We start from the raw sequence: 17150 nt of genomic DNA, 5'->3' as shown, positions 1-17150 counted from the left end.
CATGCTCCTTCTCGAACCCAATTTAAAGCACTATTAGACATTTATTTATGCGAATCCTCGCGCTGGCTTGCATGCTGCCCCGCGCTGAGAACATAAAGAGCAGTGCTACACCCTTTTTTCACTTGTGCCTTTCAGGTGAACGACAGCCACTGACCGACAAGAACAAAACCGACCCGGGAAACTTGGGCAAAAGCCTCGATCCTGTGTATCAATCCGTGAATCCGTGAAAAAACATGCCGATTGGGGCATAATAGGGTAAAGCTGTACACCTTACCAATCATAGGTGGCATGGTTACCGGACAAATGGTTATGGACGTCAAAGCGAAAGCGACCAGTTAGCTTCTGTGTTTAGGCTTTTGGATTGTTCAAGGACATGTTGGGTGAACACTACCAAGTGAAGACGTTTGTCATTGCCAAAATAATGTTATAATGCGGGCAACCGTGTTCGCCTGTGAATTCATGTTGAGCAATTTCCATATTTGCATAGGGGTCAGAACGCACCTATGTGTCATATGAGATCCGTGTGTTTTTGTCGTAGACACTTTGAGCAGCGGACGCCTTCCATTGCATGACCCACCCAGATAATGCCATACACTTGTTTTTTTCAACATAATACTAGCAAGTACATTTGTCTAGATCTGTTTATTACTCTACAGCTCGAAGTATGCATATGGCTTGCAAGTGTGTGGAGCACGTTCAATCCGAGATCTCCCGTTTTGGAACTGTGTGCAATAACTCGCGCCTGACAAAGTGGGTGCACTACTCAGACAAACTGGAGCATTCTATACAGAAGGCGTCCTGAATAGCCGAGTAGCTCATGCGGGAATATGATATACGTACACCGTACGCTTGTGACCAAAGAGAAGTCCTGGGAGGCAGCGACTACTTTCTTGCCCTCCATGGTCGGAAATTTTGCGCTGCAAATCAGATGGTGGTCTGGGGGCACAATTCGGCATTTGTGGACTTTGTGATCTACGGACTACTAGCAGGGGCCGCTGGTGTGCAACGAATCGGTTATCATATCACGTCGGCAGTTTCGATTCCCACAGTCCCCATGTGCGTGCACATATGATTAATTTATTTTTGCTGACTAGCCCCCACCCGTCCAGAAAGCGCACAGCTGCCTCTGCCAGATGTTTCGCAAAGAAGACGTGCTTTGGTGTTTACTTAGGATGAAGCAAACAATGACAGCACACTGTGCTCTGAAATTCCGTGTACGTCCGTATTTTCGGCTAAATCGATATTCATGAGTTTATGGCGCGGAACTGTACGAATGCTTTAGAGCGTCCCCAGTTAGCACTGGTGCAGAAAGTCTGCAGAATNNNNGCAGAATGTCTGCACCCAGTCCGCACCCGGGTGCGGAAATTTCCGCACAATATCTGCACGCTTCGGCACCCGGGTGCGGAAATTTCCGCACAATAACTGCACACTTCTGCACCTGGGTGCAAATTCTGTGCGGAAATTAAACAAATTTCTGCACACAGTCCGCACTTATCTAAAGTCGTCCGACGTCAGTAACTTCTTAAACACTACGCTCCCATGCCGTGATAACCAATGTGCCCTCACAAAATTGCTCAACGTATTACCTTCCCGGATATCAATAAGCGCCTTCAAGTACGAATGTTTTTATGAATGAATTTAAAATAACGCAGCGGGAAATCATTTGTCACTCTTGGTGGCTCTCTGCAGGCGTTTCCGAACTTTCTGCCGTTCGGTCTCCAGCCAGCGATGGACGATTTCCTTTATTTGTCGCAGATTTGTGTTAGGAAACTTCTCAATTGAGTCGTCTGTAATGAAGAACATAGTTATTGAGTTTCATCCAGACACTGATTCAACTAGCTAAATATAACATAACCATTAAATACTTACAAACAAGTCCTAGAGCCAGTCTGGTTGACCCGAAGGCTTCTTTTTCATTTATCCCGTGCCAATAGATTAGTACGGCTAGCCCTGGTGCCAACGTCCGTGTAAGCACGTTGGTAACTTACACTCGTACATCGCCAGCCTCCTGTAAGAGCCACCTTTTCACCTTTGCGAAATCAGTAATCGTAAATAAAAGTAATACCAGTTGTGTATAGCGTGGACCATTTCTTAGATGTTCTTCATACTTTCGGAGATCGTCCATGGATGACAGCGGAAGAGGGGGCTCGTCGAGTGTCTGAGAACTGCCTGTGGGTACTAACGCGTCCAGCTTCATATTCAGTGCCTGGAGTAACTAATAAATCCTCTCTAAATTCTCTATAAAATAGTTTAATCAAAACATGGTAATATACTCACTGAGAATGAGGTTGGCCATATCCGGGGAAATTATGCTGGTCTTTGTATTTGGAGAGTTAGTTCTAGAAAGTAAAGTACATGGAATGTTAAGAAAACCTGAGGATCGGGGTCGAACTGCGTTGTTCTGGATCACCCACGGCGAGAAGTGTTGTATATGTGGAACTGCTGATGAATTCTAGATGGTGGTAATGAAATAAAACGTACGTCGGGGGATCCCCAGAGACGGGTGGCGCGTCTTGAACAGGAATGATGCTACTATTCGAAGTAGACGGATTGGTGCATCTAAGGACGAGGAATTAACAAACTGAAAAGGTGGTAGGTGCGGGAGAACCTAGTCTTTTTGGAGTTGGTGGGCTTATGACTATGTTCGCGAACAAAGTGGTGTCACCACTGGAATCACAATCCGACCCGTCTGTAAAATTTTCGCACTAAACCAAGACACACTATGCATGTAATCTGGTGGGAAACCAGCAATCATGAAATATAACTCCTTGGTCGGACTTGGACCTATATGGTGCTTCTCTTGCTTTCTGGTCCGGAAATCAGAGTCACAACGCAAGGGAACTGTCAACGAGGGAAAAGTCACGCGTATGCCAATGTGCACACCCTTTTGTGTACAATAATCACAGCCATAATATCCTGTATGTCCCTTCACTTGCTTCAGAAGGGCCCTAGCAGGACTGTCGCAAATAATGCACTGAAGACAGATGGTGTGAATATTTTAAAACTCGGAGACACCGTTCGCCAAGACGTGCGTCAACTCAGCGAGCGTGTCAGACATCAGCTGACGAGCATCGTTGGGTTTTTGTTTACCACAGTATAGTCCAACGACGAAAGCCTGACCGAGAAAGGGTGAAATTTTTCGGAAGAGTATAGGCCACACTTGAGTACGCGAGTTGTTATAGGCCCGAATACCGTCAACGTTCATTTAAATGTCGATATTTGTAGCCCTAGTGTGAATCTCACGGAGCTGTTGCAGCAAACCTGCTTTCAACCCAAGGTGGATGTACATTCCACCGGCCTTCTGTCGCACGCAGCAACAACGGGGATTTTTCATTACAGTCCGTGGACGAAAATAGTACCTGAGTTTGTCCAACACAACGGCTAAACCGGATAATGGTAGATTCAGCCTTCGCGCCATCCGACGAACAGCCGTTAAAATACTTCTACCTGGTTGTGAATGGTTTAAAAAGGATACTGATGAAAAGCGGTATGAGTGTAAGCAGAAAATACGGGCTGATACCTTCGACGACTTGCAGTGGGCTACCCTGTGGTAAAGAACTGGAACCGAAATGTTCTCCAGGGGCCGCAGTGGTGAATGTCTTTCTGGTTCCAAGGTCCTGATAACAGGGATCGGCAAAACCGCCGGCGAACATCGTAGTAATACACAGCCTAGTTTATCCCCTGGGACGGTCAAATGCGGCATATCTAGAACCTATCATCTGATTACTCATGAATCGTACCCTCAGATAGTCGATTAAAGGCATTACGGACGCATTCATCAGTCGGGCAACGAAAACAGCCACTTGCCGCCTGTCGTACTTTCCTATACAGCGTTGTTCTTGAACAGCCCTTACGAGCAACACGAAAAAATTTCGGGCGCATTGACGATTACCTGGAATGAAAAATCATTTTACGGTTTCGTTCACGTAAACACACCAGGAATAAAGCATATGAAAGAACAACAAAACTCACTCTCAGCCGTACGTGAGAACAAGCAGAACGCAGAGCTTCCCGCGAGCAATGGCGCCGCACACTAAAACAAAACCACTTAAATGGGTCGACAGTTTGCATTTCGTAGGTACTAGGAAATGCAGGGCATTGTGGTTTTTTATTACTGTAAGACAAATAAAGAAGCTTTGATGCCTATTAAACGTCTCAATCTTCCGCGGCTTAAAAGCCAAAAATCAGTGCAGAAGTTCTGCACAGATTCCGCACAGGTTCTGCACCCAGGAGAGGACGTGTGCTAACTGGATCATTTGGAGAAAAGAGGTGATGATGATTTAAGGTGAGGCATACAGGAGCCATTAGCTCTAGGTTGTTCGTCCGTTATTGCATACGCAGTGCTGCATTTTATGTATTCACGGGAGCCATGCAGGATTTAGCAAGTTTCATAAACTATTATAGCTGCAGAACCACCCGCATCGTTCGTCTATAGTAAGCGATATCTCATTTCATTAGGCACTGATTTCTAATTGAAGGTAATTGTTGACCTTAAAGATTTACCCAGGATTGAATAAGAAGTGTGTAGAGAGACGCATTAGACGAAGAAACTATGAAACTATGGAAATCATGGAAACATCGCGGTTTCCCAGGTTGCCGAATACCGAGCATCGTCAAAACATTGTGATCCTTGTCAAACTCATATTGCGCGTCTGCGTTGCCCATTCTGAATTGCAACTCGGTTCCCTACTGCTCTTCAGTGGATGATAGAACTCCAAAAATTCGAGTTAAGGACGAACGATTTCTGGGCAGATAGCTGGGGAGGCATTGTTTAAATTAACTGATTGCACTCACCACTCGTTAGCGTCGACCGGCGGTATGGCGCGGTCCGGTACTCTGATTACGCCTTCTGGCTATCACAGATCATGGCGGGCTTTGATTGCCGCAAAGTACAGTGGTGTGCACGTCTCTCAAAAGGCGTATATTCCCGGTGAAACGGACGCTGACCCCGCTTTCCTTGAGAAGTTCCCTCCCACCACTGTTCCCGTTTTCGAGGGCCAGGATGGCACTTGTCTATTTGATGCAAACGCTATCGCATATTATTTGGGAACTGATCAGTTGCGAGGTAAGATGGGTATTTCAAAACTACCGTCACAGGTGGACCGTTGGAACATTTGGTCACACAGTGGGTGAATTTTGCCGATAATGCCATCTTGCCACCAGTGGCCACTTGGGTCTATCCCTGCCTTGGTGTGACGCAGTACAACAAACAAAACACAGAGAAAGCCAAATCTAACTTGCATGCCGTCCTATCATATTTGAACAACTTTTTGCGCACCGTGTAGGTGGATTTTTTGTACTAATTTCTCTCAGGACCTTCTTGGTGGGTGACCGTATCTCCCAAGCCGATATCACGGTGTTCACTACTTTGCATCCTCTGTTTACTCACGTACTTGACGAAGCTGGTCGTAAGCCGTATCCCCATGTTGTCCGGTGGTACACAACCATAGCCAACCAGCCTCATGTGTCAGAAGTGGTTGGTAAGACTGAGTTATGTGTGAAAGAGGCACAGTTCGATGCGAAGAAGTACGCGGAGTTGCACCCCAAGGTAATTTAAATTAACATTTGAGGAAGCTGTAGGATGCCAAACCAAAGGCGAAACCAGAGGCGAAAAAGCCAGCGCAAGAGAATCCGCAAAAGCCCAAGCAGGAGTTGGCGCATGAACCTGAGGATGAAGAGGATACTCCAAAACCTCCCAGCAAAAACCCTTTCGCCAGCTTACCAGATGGAAATTTCGATATTGACGCCTTCAAAAGGACGTATTCAAACGAAGATATCGAAAAAGTGGCCATTCCTTATTTCTGGAACCACTTCGACCCTGAGACCCACTCAATATGGTTTTGCGAGTATCGCTACCCCGAGGAACTGGGGATGATTTTTATGTCGTGCAATCTCATCGGGGGTATGTTGCAGCGACTTGAGAAGTGAGTATATGACTGGTTGAATTTTTTAAGTCGAACTCCATGTATTCGTTTGTACACGGGTTCGGGGAACATGTGTACATGAAATTCCAGGGCCCTTTTACTCCCGTGTTCGCCCATTCAGCCTCGGGTCAGCTGCTGACATTCATGTGTAATCGGAAACCATCATCAAAGACCTCAACGTCAATGTTGACAGTCTTAGGATGAATAGAAGATAGTGCGTGAAGCAGGGGACCTAGTGGTGGCCTGTCACAAGCGTTGTGAGGTGTATACACCCCCAAGTGCCTAGTTAGACAGTCTGGGAAGAAACTGACGGCACGAACGTCATTGACGGCTAGGTGCAGAATAGGTCACGGGTACCCCATCTCGGAAGGCGTACTGCACCAACAACACAAACTTATCGTAATCTCACTCCTCTTTGCCAAGTCATACGTTGGCCACCTCGCGGTTAAGGCCATTCTGAAGGAGGCACAGACAACAACAGTCATCTCGGCAGACGGTGTTTTGGCATGGTAGCCCATGACCGAGCCACCACGGTTGATGGTGCTGGATGTTATCTGCGATGTATCTGCTACACAACCAACTATCCGTTTTTTTTGATCGCGAATTTGTTGATGCCGTCAGGCACCAGAAACGCCCCTGGGAAATCGGCGGTCAAAAACCCAAGGACGCCTCGCCATATGTCTGCACTAGCCATGTTTTGCAGCTTTTCCTGTAGTCTGGTACACGCCTATCTTGGGACCCAATGATATGCTTCTGACCTCATAAGTGGCGCAAATTAACAAGCCTAGCCCCACTCCTTGAGATTCGTGTAGGACTTCATCAGGTACACTTCTGTCAGGAAATGTAACTACCGAGGCATGTGAAATTCCTCACAACCCCCAGTGATTTTTCTTGGACTGTAAGGTGTGTGTTCAGCGACCACATTCTGAAGCCAGAGTTTGAATTCTGAAGTTACAAGGCGCATGCCGAAAAATGGTAGGATGGTGGTCATTATATTCAAGAGCTTTTGGGGCGACTTGGAGGTGAAAAATGTGGGCGATGTCTGTGCTCCAGATCGATACGGTTCTCACCAACAGCAATTTGAACACCGGAGTTTTGAAGACCTTACAACATTCGGTTCGTTATTTCAGCATTGACGAAGTTGAACAAGAATGGAGAGGGTGGACATTCTTGTCTGACTATTTATAGAGCTCATCATACACTCACGCCTAGAAGTATGTGAATAGAGGGACCGGATTGTGTTCACGTACTTCTGGGGCATACCTTGTTGAGCAAATGTGGTTAACATCACTCACCGATCAACAGAATCGAACGCACCCTTGATATCAAGGAATATCAAGATTGTGGTTCCAACACCTGACGGAGTGTGAAGATGTGGTCAATGCAACCTCTACCCCGTCGAAATCCCGCTTGATTCTCAGGAGTCAAGGATTCACGTGCCGCCGCAAGACGCTGAAGAATCAGGGGCGCCAAATGTTCTGTTTTGCTAGATATCGGGGAGCCATTTTGGTCCCTCAATCTCGCTGACAAGTGGCTTCCAAGGACCAGTCAAACTAATCAATTGGAGTGGCCTGTGAATGTTTCTAGCATTTTTCGCATCTTCCATCTCTTCGACATTTCGAGTCCACCAAGCCTCGCGGTCCACGCACGCTCACACTCACTTTTACCCTGGGTCCAGTTGTGGTTGAGGCGGGCCTCAACAAAGATCTGTTTCTATCAGAGATCAAACGTTTGGATAAGGTTGGCTGGGATTTGTCCCTAACGGAATTTCCAGCTGTGAGGCCGTTAATATCCGACATAGGACAGGCGATGTGGTCAATTTGGTTTCGGAATTGTTACGTTGATGGTCACCACATGAAGCGATTTCCGCTGTTTAGGATGTTGGTACTACAGAAGAGTAGTCTGAAGCAGATGATTTCCGCTGTCCGTATCCGTATCCAACCGAGGATGACTACCCAGTTGGGCCTCAGCAGCGCTTAGTCTACACACCCCGGCGTTATGTCATCAACAACCACGACGCTGTCTGAGCCTCAAGCGCGTCGTAAAATAGCACCCAGAGCGTCGCAGAAACAGTCTGGCAGATTCAGAACTAGTTCATTAAGACTCAAGCAAACAATAAACAGGGTTCGATGGACCTCACTTTATATAGATTCCCTTACGTTGCCAAACCAACCACACTGAGGGCATGCAGTCGGGTTGAAGATGTGCAATGGGAAAATGTGTTGTGCCTGACAAACATGAGGTTCATGGGGTGTTGACTTCCGAATGGGATCTTCAGTAAAAGAAGTAAACCCCGTCTTTTGCGCCTGGTCCGTGCGCAACAACGGTGACGTGGCATCGTTGCACAGCACGGACGACAAAATAACTAGGTGGGATGTCGCACTGGCCGCTAAGTACTTACCGGTACGCAAGTGATGCGGCGGTTGAGCACCGTTATCCTGTTCTGTTTACGAACACGGTTCAGTGGTGGTAACGTTCTCGTATCGATAAGACCGGCAGCAATGAACTTTGATGTTTCATACAACTGTCCGTTACGCTGAAGCCATACGTTGAAAAAGGATTTGACGGGGCTACCATTAACGGCAACACGCCTGGAATACATACTGGCGCTTGACCGCCAAGACGGGTATGAGTCTAGAGTTAGTCCACCGTAAACAACCGAGGGGTTGGAGATAGCTCAATGGCCAAGGCGCTAGGTTGATGACCGGATGATTGGTATTTCTAACTTAACTCTGGCTCTTTGATTGCTTTTGTCTAGACTTTCAATCTGACAGTATCTCATTCCTTGTGTTTCCTAGTTTCATGGTGGCTATGCTTCGAAACTATGCCCCACCTGAGCGTTCTTTTGTGCGTTTACACTTAGTGAAACAGTGCGGTGGAAACCGCTGACATTGGTTAACCACCGTTTCTTCCACTGGAGCTTGAGACGCCTTAGTGGTTAGAGCGCGAAAGGTCTGTGCATGTCGACTTCTGTCAAGGCTTGGGTGACCTGGTGGTATCTCAGCCCTCGTTGGCATGGCAGCTAGGCACAGAAAGGGTAGTACATTTGAACAATTTCCGTCTTCCACCCTCTCCTGCCCAAGTTTGAATACTTTCTCCACAGGTCCCAGCACTGGTATTGACCTTTTCGTTCGCCGTGCTTTACACTCAGCTACATTTTCCGCACGTCCGACTTTAGTAACAACCCTGAGCACCTCGAAGTCTGTTTCCAAACCCCAAAAGTCACTCTACTTAGCCGCCTTCAAGGCTCGCACACTGATGCAAGCAGGTCAACAGGTGGCTTCTGCTCGTACACTCTATTCTCTTTACGTTGATGTATGTTGTAGTTCAGAAACAAGGATGCAGGACGCAGGTACTGTGATCGAACTAACGAGCAGAAGCTACTCTGGTTGATTGGATAACCGTTGGTAGTCGCCTTCGTGCGGTTCGTTTGCCAACATCCGTTGGAGAATCTAGATAAACTGAGGTTCATCACATCTAATTCATTGTGTCTGCTTAGGCCCCAATTGACTGTAGCTCTGAATCTGCCAAGGACAGTTTCTGTGACGCTCTAGGTGCCCTTTTACAGCAGGCCAAAAGCTCAGATGTGATTGCTGGTGTCATGAATGCCCAGGTAGGTTGACTAAGCCCTGCTGAGGCCCGATTGGGTGATCGTCTTGGATTGGATAAGATACGCACGAACAACGGAGACCGGTTACTTCAGACGTGTACCGATCACAGACTGTTCATTTGCAGTAGGAATTTCCGGAACAGCGGAAAAAGCTTGACAACGTGGAAACGAGTCGGAGGCGGTCCAACAATGACTTGGCAACGAAGTGTGAAAGCCATTACCAGCAAACTCAACCGCGCTGGTCATTGCTGTCTCCCTGGATGGGGACCCCAAAACGGGTCGCATCAGTGATTGGAGACATTGTGAGACATGGCCCAGTCGCGCTCTCAATGGCGCTCATGCATCCAAGCTATTGCCTTCAATGCATTAGCTCCCTTCCCAATTTTCCCACTTAACAGTCCACTGACTGCTGTATGTACGCATCAATCTATCAGCTTCCACCTCTAATGCGCAGCTACCTACCCCATCTCCCAGAATCGTCGGTGAATGAAACTGGCAGCTACAACCATTGTACGACAAGTATGCGGTCCTTACAACTGCCAATGATGATGATCAGTAATGAGGGTCGATCATCGCCTGCCGCTCCTCTCGGACCACCACTGTAGACTCCGACCATGCACTTGTACACTGCTGCTCTTCATTGCGCCTTTCAAGTGTACGCAAATCGCGCACACCTCGCTTAGCCATTGATAAGCTAGTGGACCCAGAAATCAAACGAAATTATCAGAACCGGCTCCTCAAACGTCTGCCAGATGGTACGATGTCGGATTTCAACGGCCACTGGGAAAAGATAACCAAAATGCTACTCTCAGCCGGAACGTCTGTTTGTGGTACAACCCGTCCAACCGCACCCAAACATTGGATCTCTGGTAGGACCACATCTTTGCTGGAGCCCCGGCGACAAATCCCTCCTGGACGCACTCCACTCAGCTCACTTCGGCGCCAGGTGAAACTGGGTACCCATGCAGACCGAGAAGCTTGGTTGACCCGAAAGGCTCAAGAAATGGAAGATGCAAATAATGCTGGAAACGTGCGCAAGCTGTTTCACTTGCTTCGTTCGATAGGGCCTCGGGAACCCCTTGTCAGCGAAATAATCAAGGACCAAAATGGCTCCATGATATGCAGCAAAGCAGAACGTTCGAACCACTGGGCGCAGTACTTCGAGCAGCGATTCAGCTGGCCACCTACCTTCAGTCCAGCATTCTGGCTTCCAACAGAAAGGTGGACCGTGAATACGGAGCCAGAAGTGTCCGAGTGTATTTCCCTACTCAAACATCATCGTGCTGCTGGTCCCGATGACCTTCTACCTGCTCTTTTAAAGAATGGTGTTGGACCTCCCAGCCACTACCTGTCTAACCTATTTGTGTCCATCTGGGAGAAAGAGACCATCCCAGACTAGGACAACTGGAGTAAATCGATAGTAGTGCCTTTGAAAAGACACTTTGAAAAAAGGGTACTCGCAGTGAATGTAGTAACCACAGAGGTGTTAGTTTTACTCCTGTTGTTACAAGGCTCCTGGCGTAACTGATTCTTCATCCGACACAAAATGTCCACTCTCTCTATTCTTGTTTAACATCATCGTTGATGCAGTAATGGGACGAACGCTGAAAGGTCTTCAAAACCCCGGTATTCAAATTGCTGCTGGTGAGGCTTGTTGATCTGGAGTACGCAGATGATATTGTTCTCATCTTTGAAGGTCAAAGCGAAGCACAAGCCCTGTTGAGTAAACTGACAACCATCATACCATCTTTGGCATGCGCTTTGCGCCCTCAGGTGCAAAATCAGAACGTATTAACTCTGGTGGAAGTGTGTCTGATCATGTTAGTGCGAGAATTTCAAAGGCTGGAATCACATTTGCTAATTTGCGTCACTTGTGGCGTCAACAAGGCATATCACTTGCTCTTAAGGGTCGCTGTACCAGGCTACAGTAAAGGCTGTGTTGTTGTGTGGGTGTGAGACGTGGCCTCTGCGGACAGATGACGTGAGGCGTCTTCAGGCATTTGACCACCTCAGAAGCGTGGCTGGTTTTTGATGGCGTCAGCGTGTTAGTAACAAGGTGGTTAGAAAACGGGTATTTGGTTGTGCAGTGGGTACATCGCGGGGAACATCCAGCACCATCAACTGCAGTGGCTCGGCCATGTGCTACGCATGCCGAAACACCGTCTACTGAGACGAGTGTTCTCCGTGCCTCCAGGATGGCGCAAACCGCGAGATAGACAACGCATGATTTGACAGAAAGGCGTGAAAGAGTTCACGAGGAGTTTAGGATTTGTTGGTGTTGTACAGCTTCAAGTCTGTGGTCCTCGTGACCCCATGTGTGCTCGGCTGCAGACTTTACAAGGAATGGTGATGATATGTCCTTAAGAAAAATGATTAGGAATAAAGTGTACACACGTTTTAGCGGTATTAAGGTAAATATACCTTGGTATAATATCGCCATCGGTGGGACAAACCCAGTGTTTTTGATAACTTCACTCAAAAACAGCTCGGTCGACAATGACAGGCAAACAAGCTAGGCAGTCCGGCTCGGAAATGGCAGCATGCGCGCCGGTGGAATCGCTAGCGTGCCATCTCCTACGAAGTTTCCCACCACTTGCAAGCTTGGTCACGTCGGCCTCAGCGACGGAAGCGCGACAATCTCACAGCACTCAGTGTGACAGTAACCGTTCTGGTTGCCAAGTCAACGCCTGTCTCCCCGCCAACCCTTCACCAACAATTTCTTGGTGGAGAGAAGGTGTCTCCATCGGTAGACAGTAGTTGAGCACGTAAAAAATCACGGCTGTAGCACCCTTTCGGTTCCTTACTGCCATGCAACCCTAAGGAAGCACGAGGGCTGGGTTTCTGTCAGGTTGCTCAACCCTAGACAGGAGAAGCTGAGATCTAGAGGTCGGGTTCGAACCACATGCCTTCCGGTCCGTAGGTTCGCGCTCTAAACGCAGCCGTCTCACTTCTGTTGGGCACTCATTCAAGTTCATTCTTAAGTTTTATAGAATCACAATGGGATGCGAAGTCTTGACGTATGACATAACACTTTGTGGGTGTAAAACGCATATCAAAACATGCGACCACCTTCGATATTTTAAAGTGCATTGCGCGGATAACTAATCAAACAACTAAACGATGTCCGCGACTTCAGCTTTTAGTTTGGAGTGTGCACCGCATGATAATGTCGATAAAAATTAAACAACAGCAGGCAGCCGTGCTTCTAGCCTGACGAGGTATGGGAATTCAAGACAATCCCTTTCTGGCCAAGAATATTTGAAAGAGTCGATGATTACTGCGGTTGTTGATCGGTGGTACGTATGTTGGGGCTCGACGTAAAGATATGGTGATTCACCTTTTACCAGATCAAAATTCTGCTTCGTGCTGTCGAACCTGTGACTCACTTGCTAAACGCGGGGGTCGCAGTATGGGCGAAGCCAGTAGCCTTGGTGTGCCGTGCTAACCACGGCACTCCAAGGTTTCGATGAGATGGTGATTTCAAATAAATATGAAACAGTTGTAGAGTGTTCATCGGTTTCCATCATATATTGGCTTACTTACCGAACTAAATTTCGGCAAGAAAAATCCCAAAATTTTCAGACTATCCACATGTAGGAAACCTGCAACTTCGTGTTTGTAGCTGAAAGAAAGGAATAGTACTTTATTTTTTGGGGTAAAAGTCGACATTAGCCACAGTTAAGCGAAAGATTTATCAAGCATTTTTGCTGAATGCTCAGCTACCGGCACGTGTTGACACTCGCGTTGGATATCTCAGGGTAGATATTTCCGTTGAAAAAGCCAGTGGCGCAAGCTGTCGCCTGGGTTGATATACTTTGGGACACCGACTTGTTCTGGTGTTGAAACCGGTGGATTCTAATCGTTGAAATATGTGATCCCTGCTTATGCTGACGCTTCGCATCTGGGTTTTAATGCTACTGAAGTCAGCTGTGGAGCTAATTTTAATGCGGCAACTCCATGAAGAGAAACCTCTGTTTCTGCGAGCTGTAGCAATCTGGAACTACGATGGGTTGTGTTGTGTGATGGTCCCAGATTCAGCAACGGAGTTGATTAATAGGCCCAGTACACGTTAACGTGTGAAGATATATACCAGTCACTTTCATTACTTCGAACACCACGAATCACCGACCTGTGAAAAGTAAGCCTATACTAGCCTGGTTGGTGCCGATAAGCAGCTTCCACTGGTGAATCCTCAACAGATATGAAGTTCTGCAGTGCATGCATTCAATGATATAGACGAGCGTATATCTATCCAAGTAACTCAGGACCAGCAGGGTGCACATTATTTAGAGTTGTGAGCAATATTCTTCGTCCCTTTTCGGGTGAACTTGACGCTATATTCTTTGAAGTACTTCTCTTGGGGCATCATATCTCGAAATGTCAATAATTCTGGGACCGGGCAGTTTCGCTCTCTCGGAAGCACCCATGGGACTAAGTCTGCCAACGCATTTGACTGTGCCTTTGAAGTAGAAGAAAACGCCTGCTGTTGATGAGCCGTGCATCGTCGTCTTTAGCAGTTGATGTGATGTGAAAGTGTGTAACGTGCAGTCCTTTGTTGAGATCCTGCTGCTTGTCTCAGTTCCACTTGGTGGGTATTCACATCGCAGTATTATTCAGGATGGAGGTGCTACGGTTGTGTCCTGTGCTTATGTCAATTGTTTTCGGCCTGTTTTCATTCCCTTCAATCGTCGTCGAGTTCATGTTCGTCAAGTCGTTCATACGGGATAGATTACAGGAAGTTGATACTGTGCTGTTGGTGCGTTGTGTTTTCTTGTTTGACGCTTCAGTACTACCTATTTTTTTAAATGACGGCCTTGTAGCTTCAGTCCGCTCACCAATATTGCTCGTTTGCACTCTCAACTTCCACTTAGATGTTCCATCCAACCCAGCGCCTCGGTATATTTTTGATATACCGGCACCATCCCCTTCTTTTCTATATAAGGTTCCGACGTGAACACTCACTGTATGGCGCTGAAGCTGTTGACGTATTTCATGACCGTCGGATACTCTGTTCGGTGAAGTTGGCCGGATGTTTCCATACATTATTCAGTCCTGCGTTTAGTTGGTATCCTGAGCATCCTAGAGATACCTTATCATCGTCGTAAACGGCAACATACTGGTAGTAAAAGCTGCTTCACATTTCGGTCTTCACCAGCCTTCTGTCTGATTCGCTTGCATGTGCACCCAGTCTGTTTTCTTGCGCTTCCAGTAGTTGCTATAAAGGCGTGCCGTTATGCCCTAATGCATTGCAGATGTAAAGTTGTCTGAACATTTCAGTCCTTCGTTGTTCGACGTTTGAACAGTAGTTTCCAATTTAGGATGGTCTACAGGATTGGGTGTTGGACGATTAGGCCCAAGCTTTATATCTACTCCCAATGTCCTGTCACTTTTAGTGTCACAAAGACGTACGCACTCAATGCGAGGCCTGGACATGGTGTTCGTTGTACTTGTTACATCAAGCTCGGTCTTCGGTGATTTTCTAGAACGAGAAGACATCAAACTAGCACTCCCCGATTGAATATGGTGACAGATGTGTTATCCGTAGCGCTATGATGTGTCTGTTTCATGTAAGTACCGGTTGTAATTTTTGAATCTGGGGTGAAATTTGAGGATTCACTGAAATACGAATGGGGAAGTGTCAGTCAACATTCCGTCCACACACTCCGCCGGAGTGTAGCAGAGTGGCTGATAAAGGCTTGGTGGCGAAATGCCGTGAAACAATCACCGGAATCTCTTGATGACCCAGCATCATTAGGTGTTAGGGGGATTTTTCCGCATCTGACTATCACTTACTGTTGAGTTGATTCAAGTACTGTCCTTCTAAGTCGATTGATTTCCAGTAGAATTGGTCACTCTCCAAACATTGATCGTTAGATTCTGTTCACAAGAGAAAAAATCATCAATGGTCCTAATGATATTAGTCTTTCTTTATGTAGAATGCATGGGTAACCTTGTTAACCTAATTTTGCGATTGTTTCCTATATTCTCCACCTCGGCAGAATGAACAAGTACGCCTTCGGTAGCATGTGCATTTTCGGTGAAGACAAGAACAGCACAATCAGCGGCGTGTGGTTTTGGCGGGGCACAGGCCTAGCTTTCGAACTGCACCCTGATTTGCAGGTGGATTATGAATCGTATACTTGGCGCAAACTGGACCCGGCGGCCGATGAAACGAAGGCGCTCGTTCACGATTATTTCTTGCAGGAATTCAAGGACAAGCCGTTCAACCAGGGGAAAATCTTCAAGTGATAGCCTCGATGTTAAATAGATTCTTGGATTAATTTTGAAGTTACCTCTATCTATGGTATGGACTAGGGTGTGGAATCTTAATCTGTGGCCGTGTCTTTCAGCTTCGTAAACTTAGGTAGTTCCAATCAGTTTGAGTGGAGCGGCGTTTCAGCCACGAAAGACCGTACTCACTGTGATTCTGCGTTGGCCACTGATGGAATCTCAGGATCAGTGGGACCAAAATACTGTTTACTCGTGCGTGCTTTCACGATCGACGGATACCCACTATATGTAGGGCCGGAAAATTCCCTCACCCAGGGACGGGACTACTTCGCTATCTGACCCTCGAACTAGGCTGTGTTGACTGTTACTTTCTTGGAATTTTGATGGTTTTTGAAGGGCTCCTACCGGTTAGACTCACTCCAATTTCATTGATTGGTCAGTACATAGTTGTGCCTAAAACTGCAGTGCCACGTTCGTGCTTAACGAACGTCCAGCGCTAATGCCCTTCCAGTGTCTAGCTTCTATCTTACCCGAAGGAAGCACGAGGGCTGAAATAATACCAGGTTTCTCAAGCCTAGACAAGAGCAGTCGAGGCGCAGAGGTTGAGTTCCAACCACGGACCTCCTGGTCTGTAAATACTCGCTTTAATCACAGTCATCCCGAACCCAAACTTAGAACAGTACAAAACCACAAGATTGTTAGTCAACGGACACTAATGAAATAAGTGTAAGCTACAAAAGCAAACGTGTTCAGAATAGGTCTCATTTGAAGCGATTTTCTTATTCGAGCCTTTTCAATCCCAACAGCTGCCGAATGTCTCCAGGACCCTTACCCCGCTTTCGCGAGTTCTGCAAATCCTGGTCAAAGTACCCAGGTTGACCGTCATCCCTCCCCCGAGGTTCTCTATTGGCACATGATTTGTCACATTCGAGTCAGAAAAATTTGTCGACACTTAAAAGTAGAAATACGTAGCAGAAGGACTTTAGGCGAATCGAACTGATATAGAACAACCGTTATCTAAGCGAAGTATACTCACGCGCAAGCCACACTGGTGTTGACGAAAGGCAGTGGGATTTCTCATGTTAATCGCTTAGCGAAGACCGTCCCGACAACACTCATTTACAACGGTCAAAATAGGACGAGGTTAGCGGAAACTCAGGAGCCACGCTTACCCGAACATATGGCGCGGTAAGTGATTAGATGCATCCTGACGATGGTAACAAGGGAGAAATCTGAACCTGTTCAAGAGATTGTCTGGTTTATGAAAATGATATCTGTATTCGTCTAAAATTGGGGGGCCCTGCAATATCCCAGATAAGATGAATACGAACATTGTAGGTAGCAAGGTGAGGAATGTTGGGTTATTCGCGGTAATGAAAACAAAA

At 46.9% G+C, this 17150-nt stretch overlaps 1 protein-coding gene across 1 annotated transcript in view; it reads left to right on the top strand.

The window, feature by feature from the left end:
- Window positions 1-16462, top strand: part of T265_15598 (hypothetical protein) — a gene marked incomplete at both ends in the record, with an annotated part of 17423 nt that extends 961 nt beyond the window's left edge. The window contains 8 exons of the mRNA XM_009178717.1: window positions 929-1056; window positions 4863-5065; window positions 5098-5281; window positions 5314-5548; window positions 5581-5924; window positions 9441-9537; window positions 10262-10899; window positions 16231-16462. Coding sequence (XP_009176981.1) covers window positions 929-1056; window positions 4863-5065; window positions 5098-5281; window positions 5314-5548; window positions 5581-5924; window positions 9441-9537; window positions 10262-10899; window positions 16231-16462 — 2061 coding nt within the window. The remainder of the gene's footprint in view (window positions 1-928; window positions 1057-4862; window positions 5066-5097; window positions 5282-5313; window positions 5549-5580; window positions 5925-9440; window positions 9538-10261; window positions 10900-16230) is intronic.
- Window positions 16463-17150: the final 688 nt, after the last annotated feature.

This window comes from Opisthorchis viverrini (genome assembly GCF_000715545.1).
Source record: "Opisthorchis viverrini unplaced genomic scaffold opera_v5_632, whole genome shotgun sequence".
In the NCBI taxonomy this organism is placed as follows: Eukaryota; Metazoa; Platyhelminthes; class Trematoda; order Opisthorchiida; family Opisthorchiidae; genus Opisthorchis; species Opisthorchis viverrini.
This window is presented reverse-complemented; position numbering and strand designations above follow the sequence as displayed.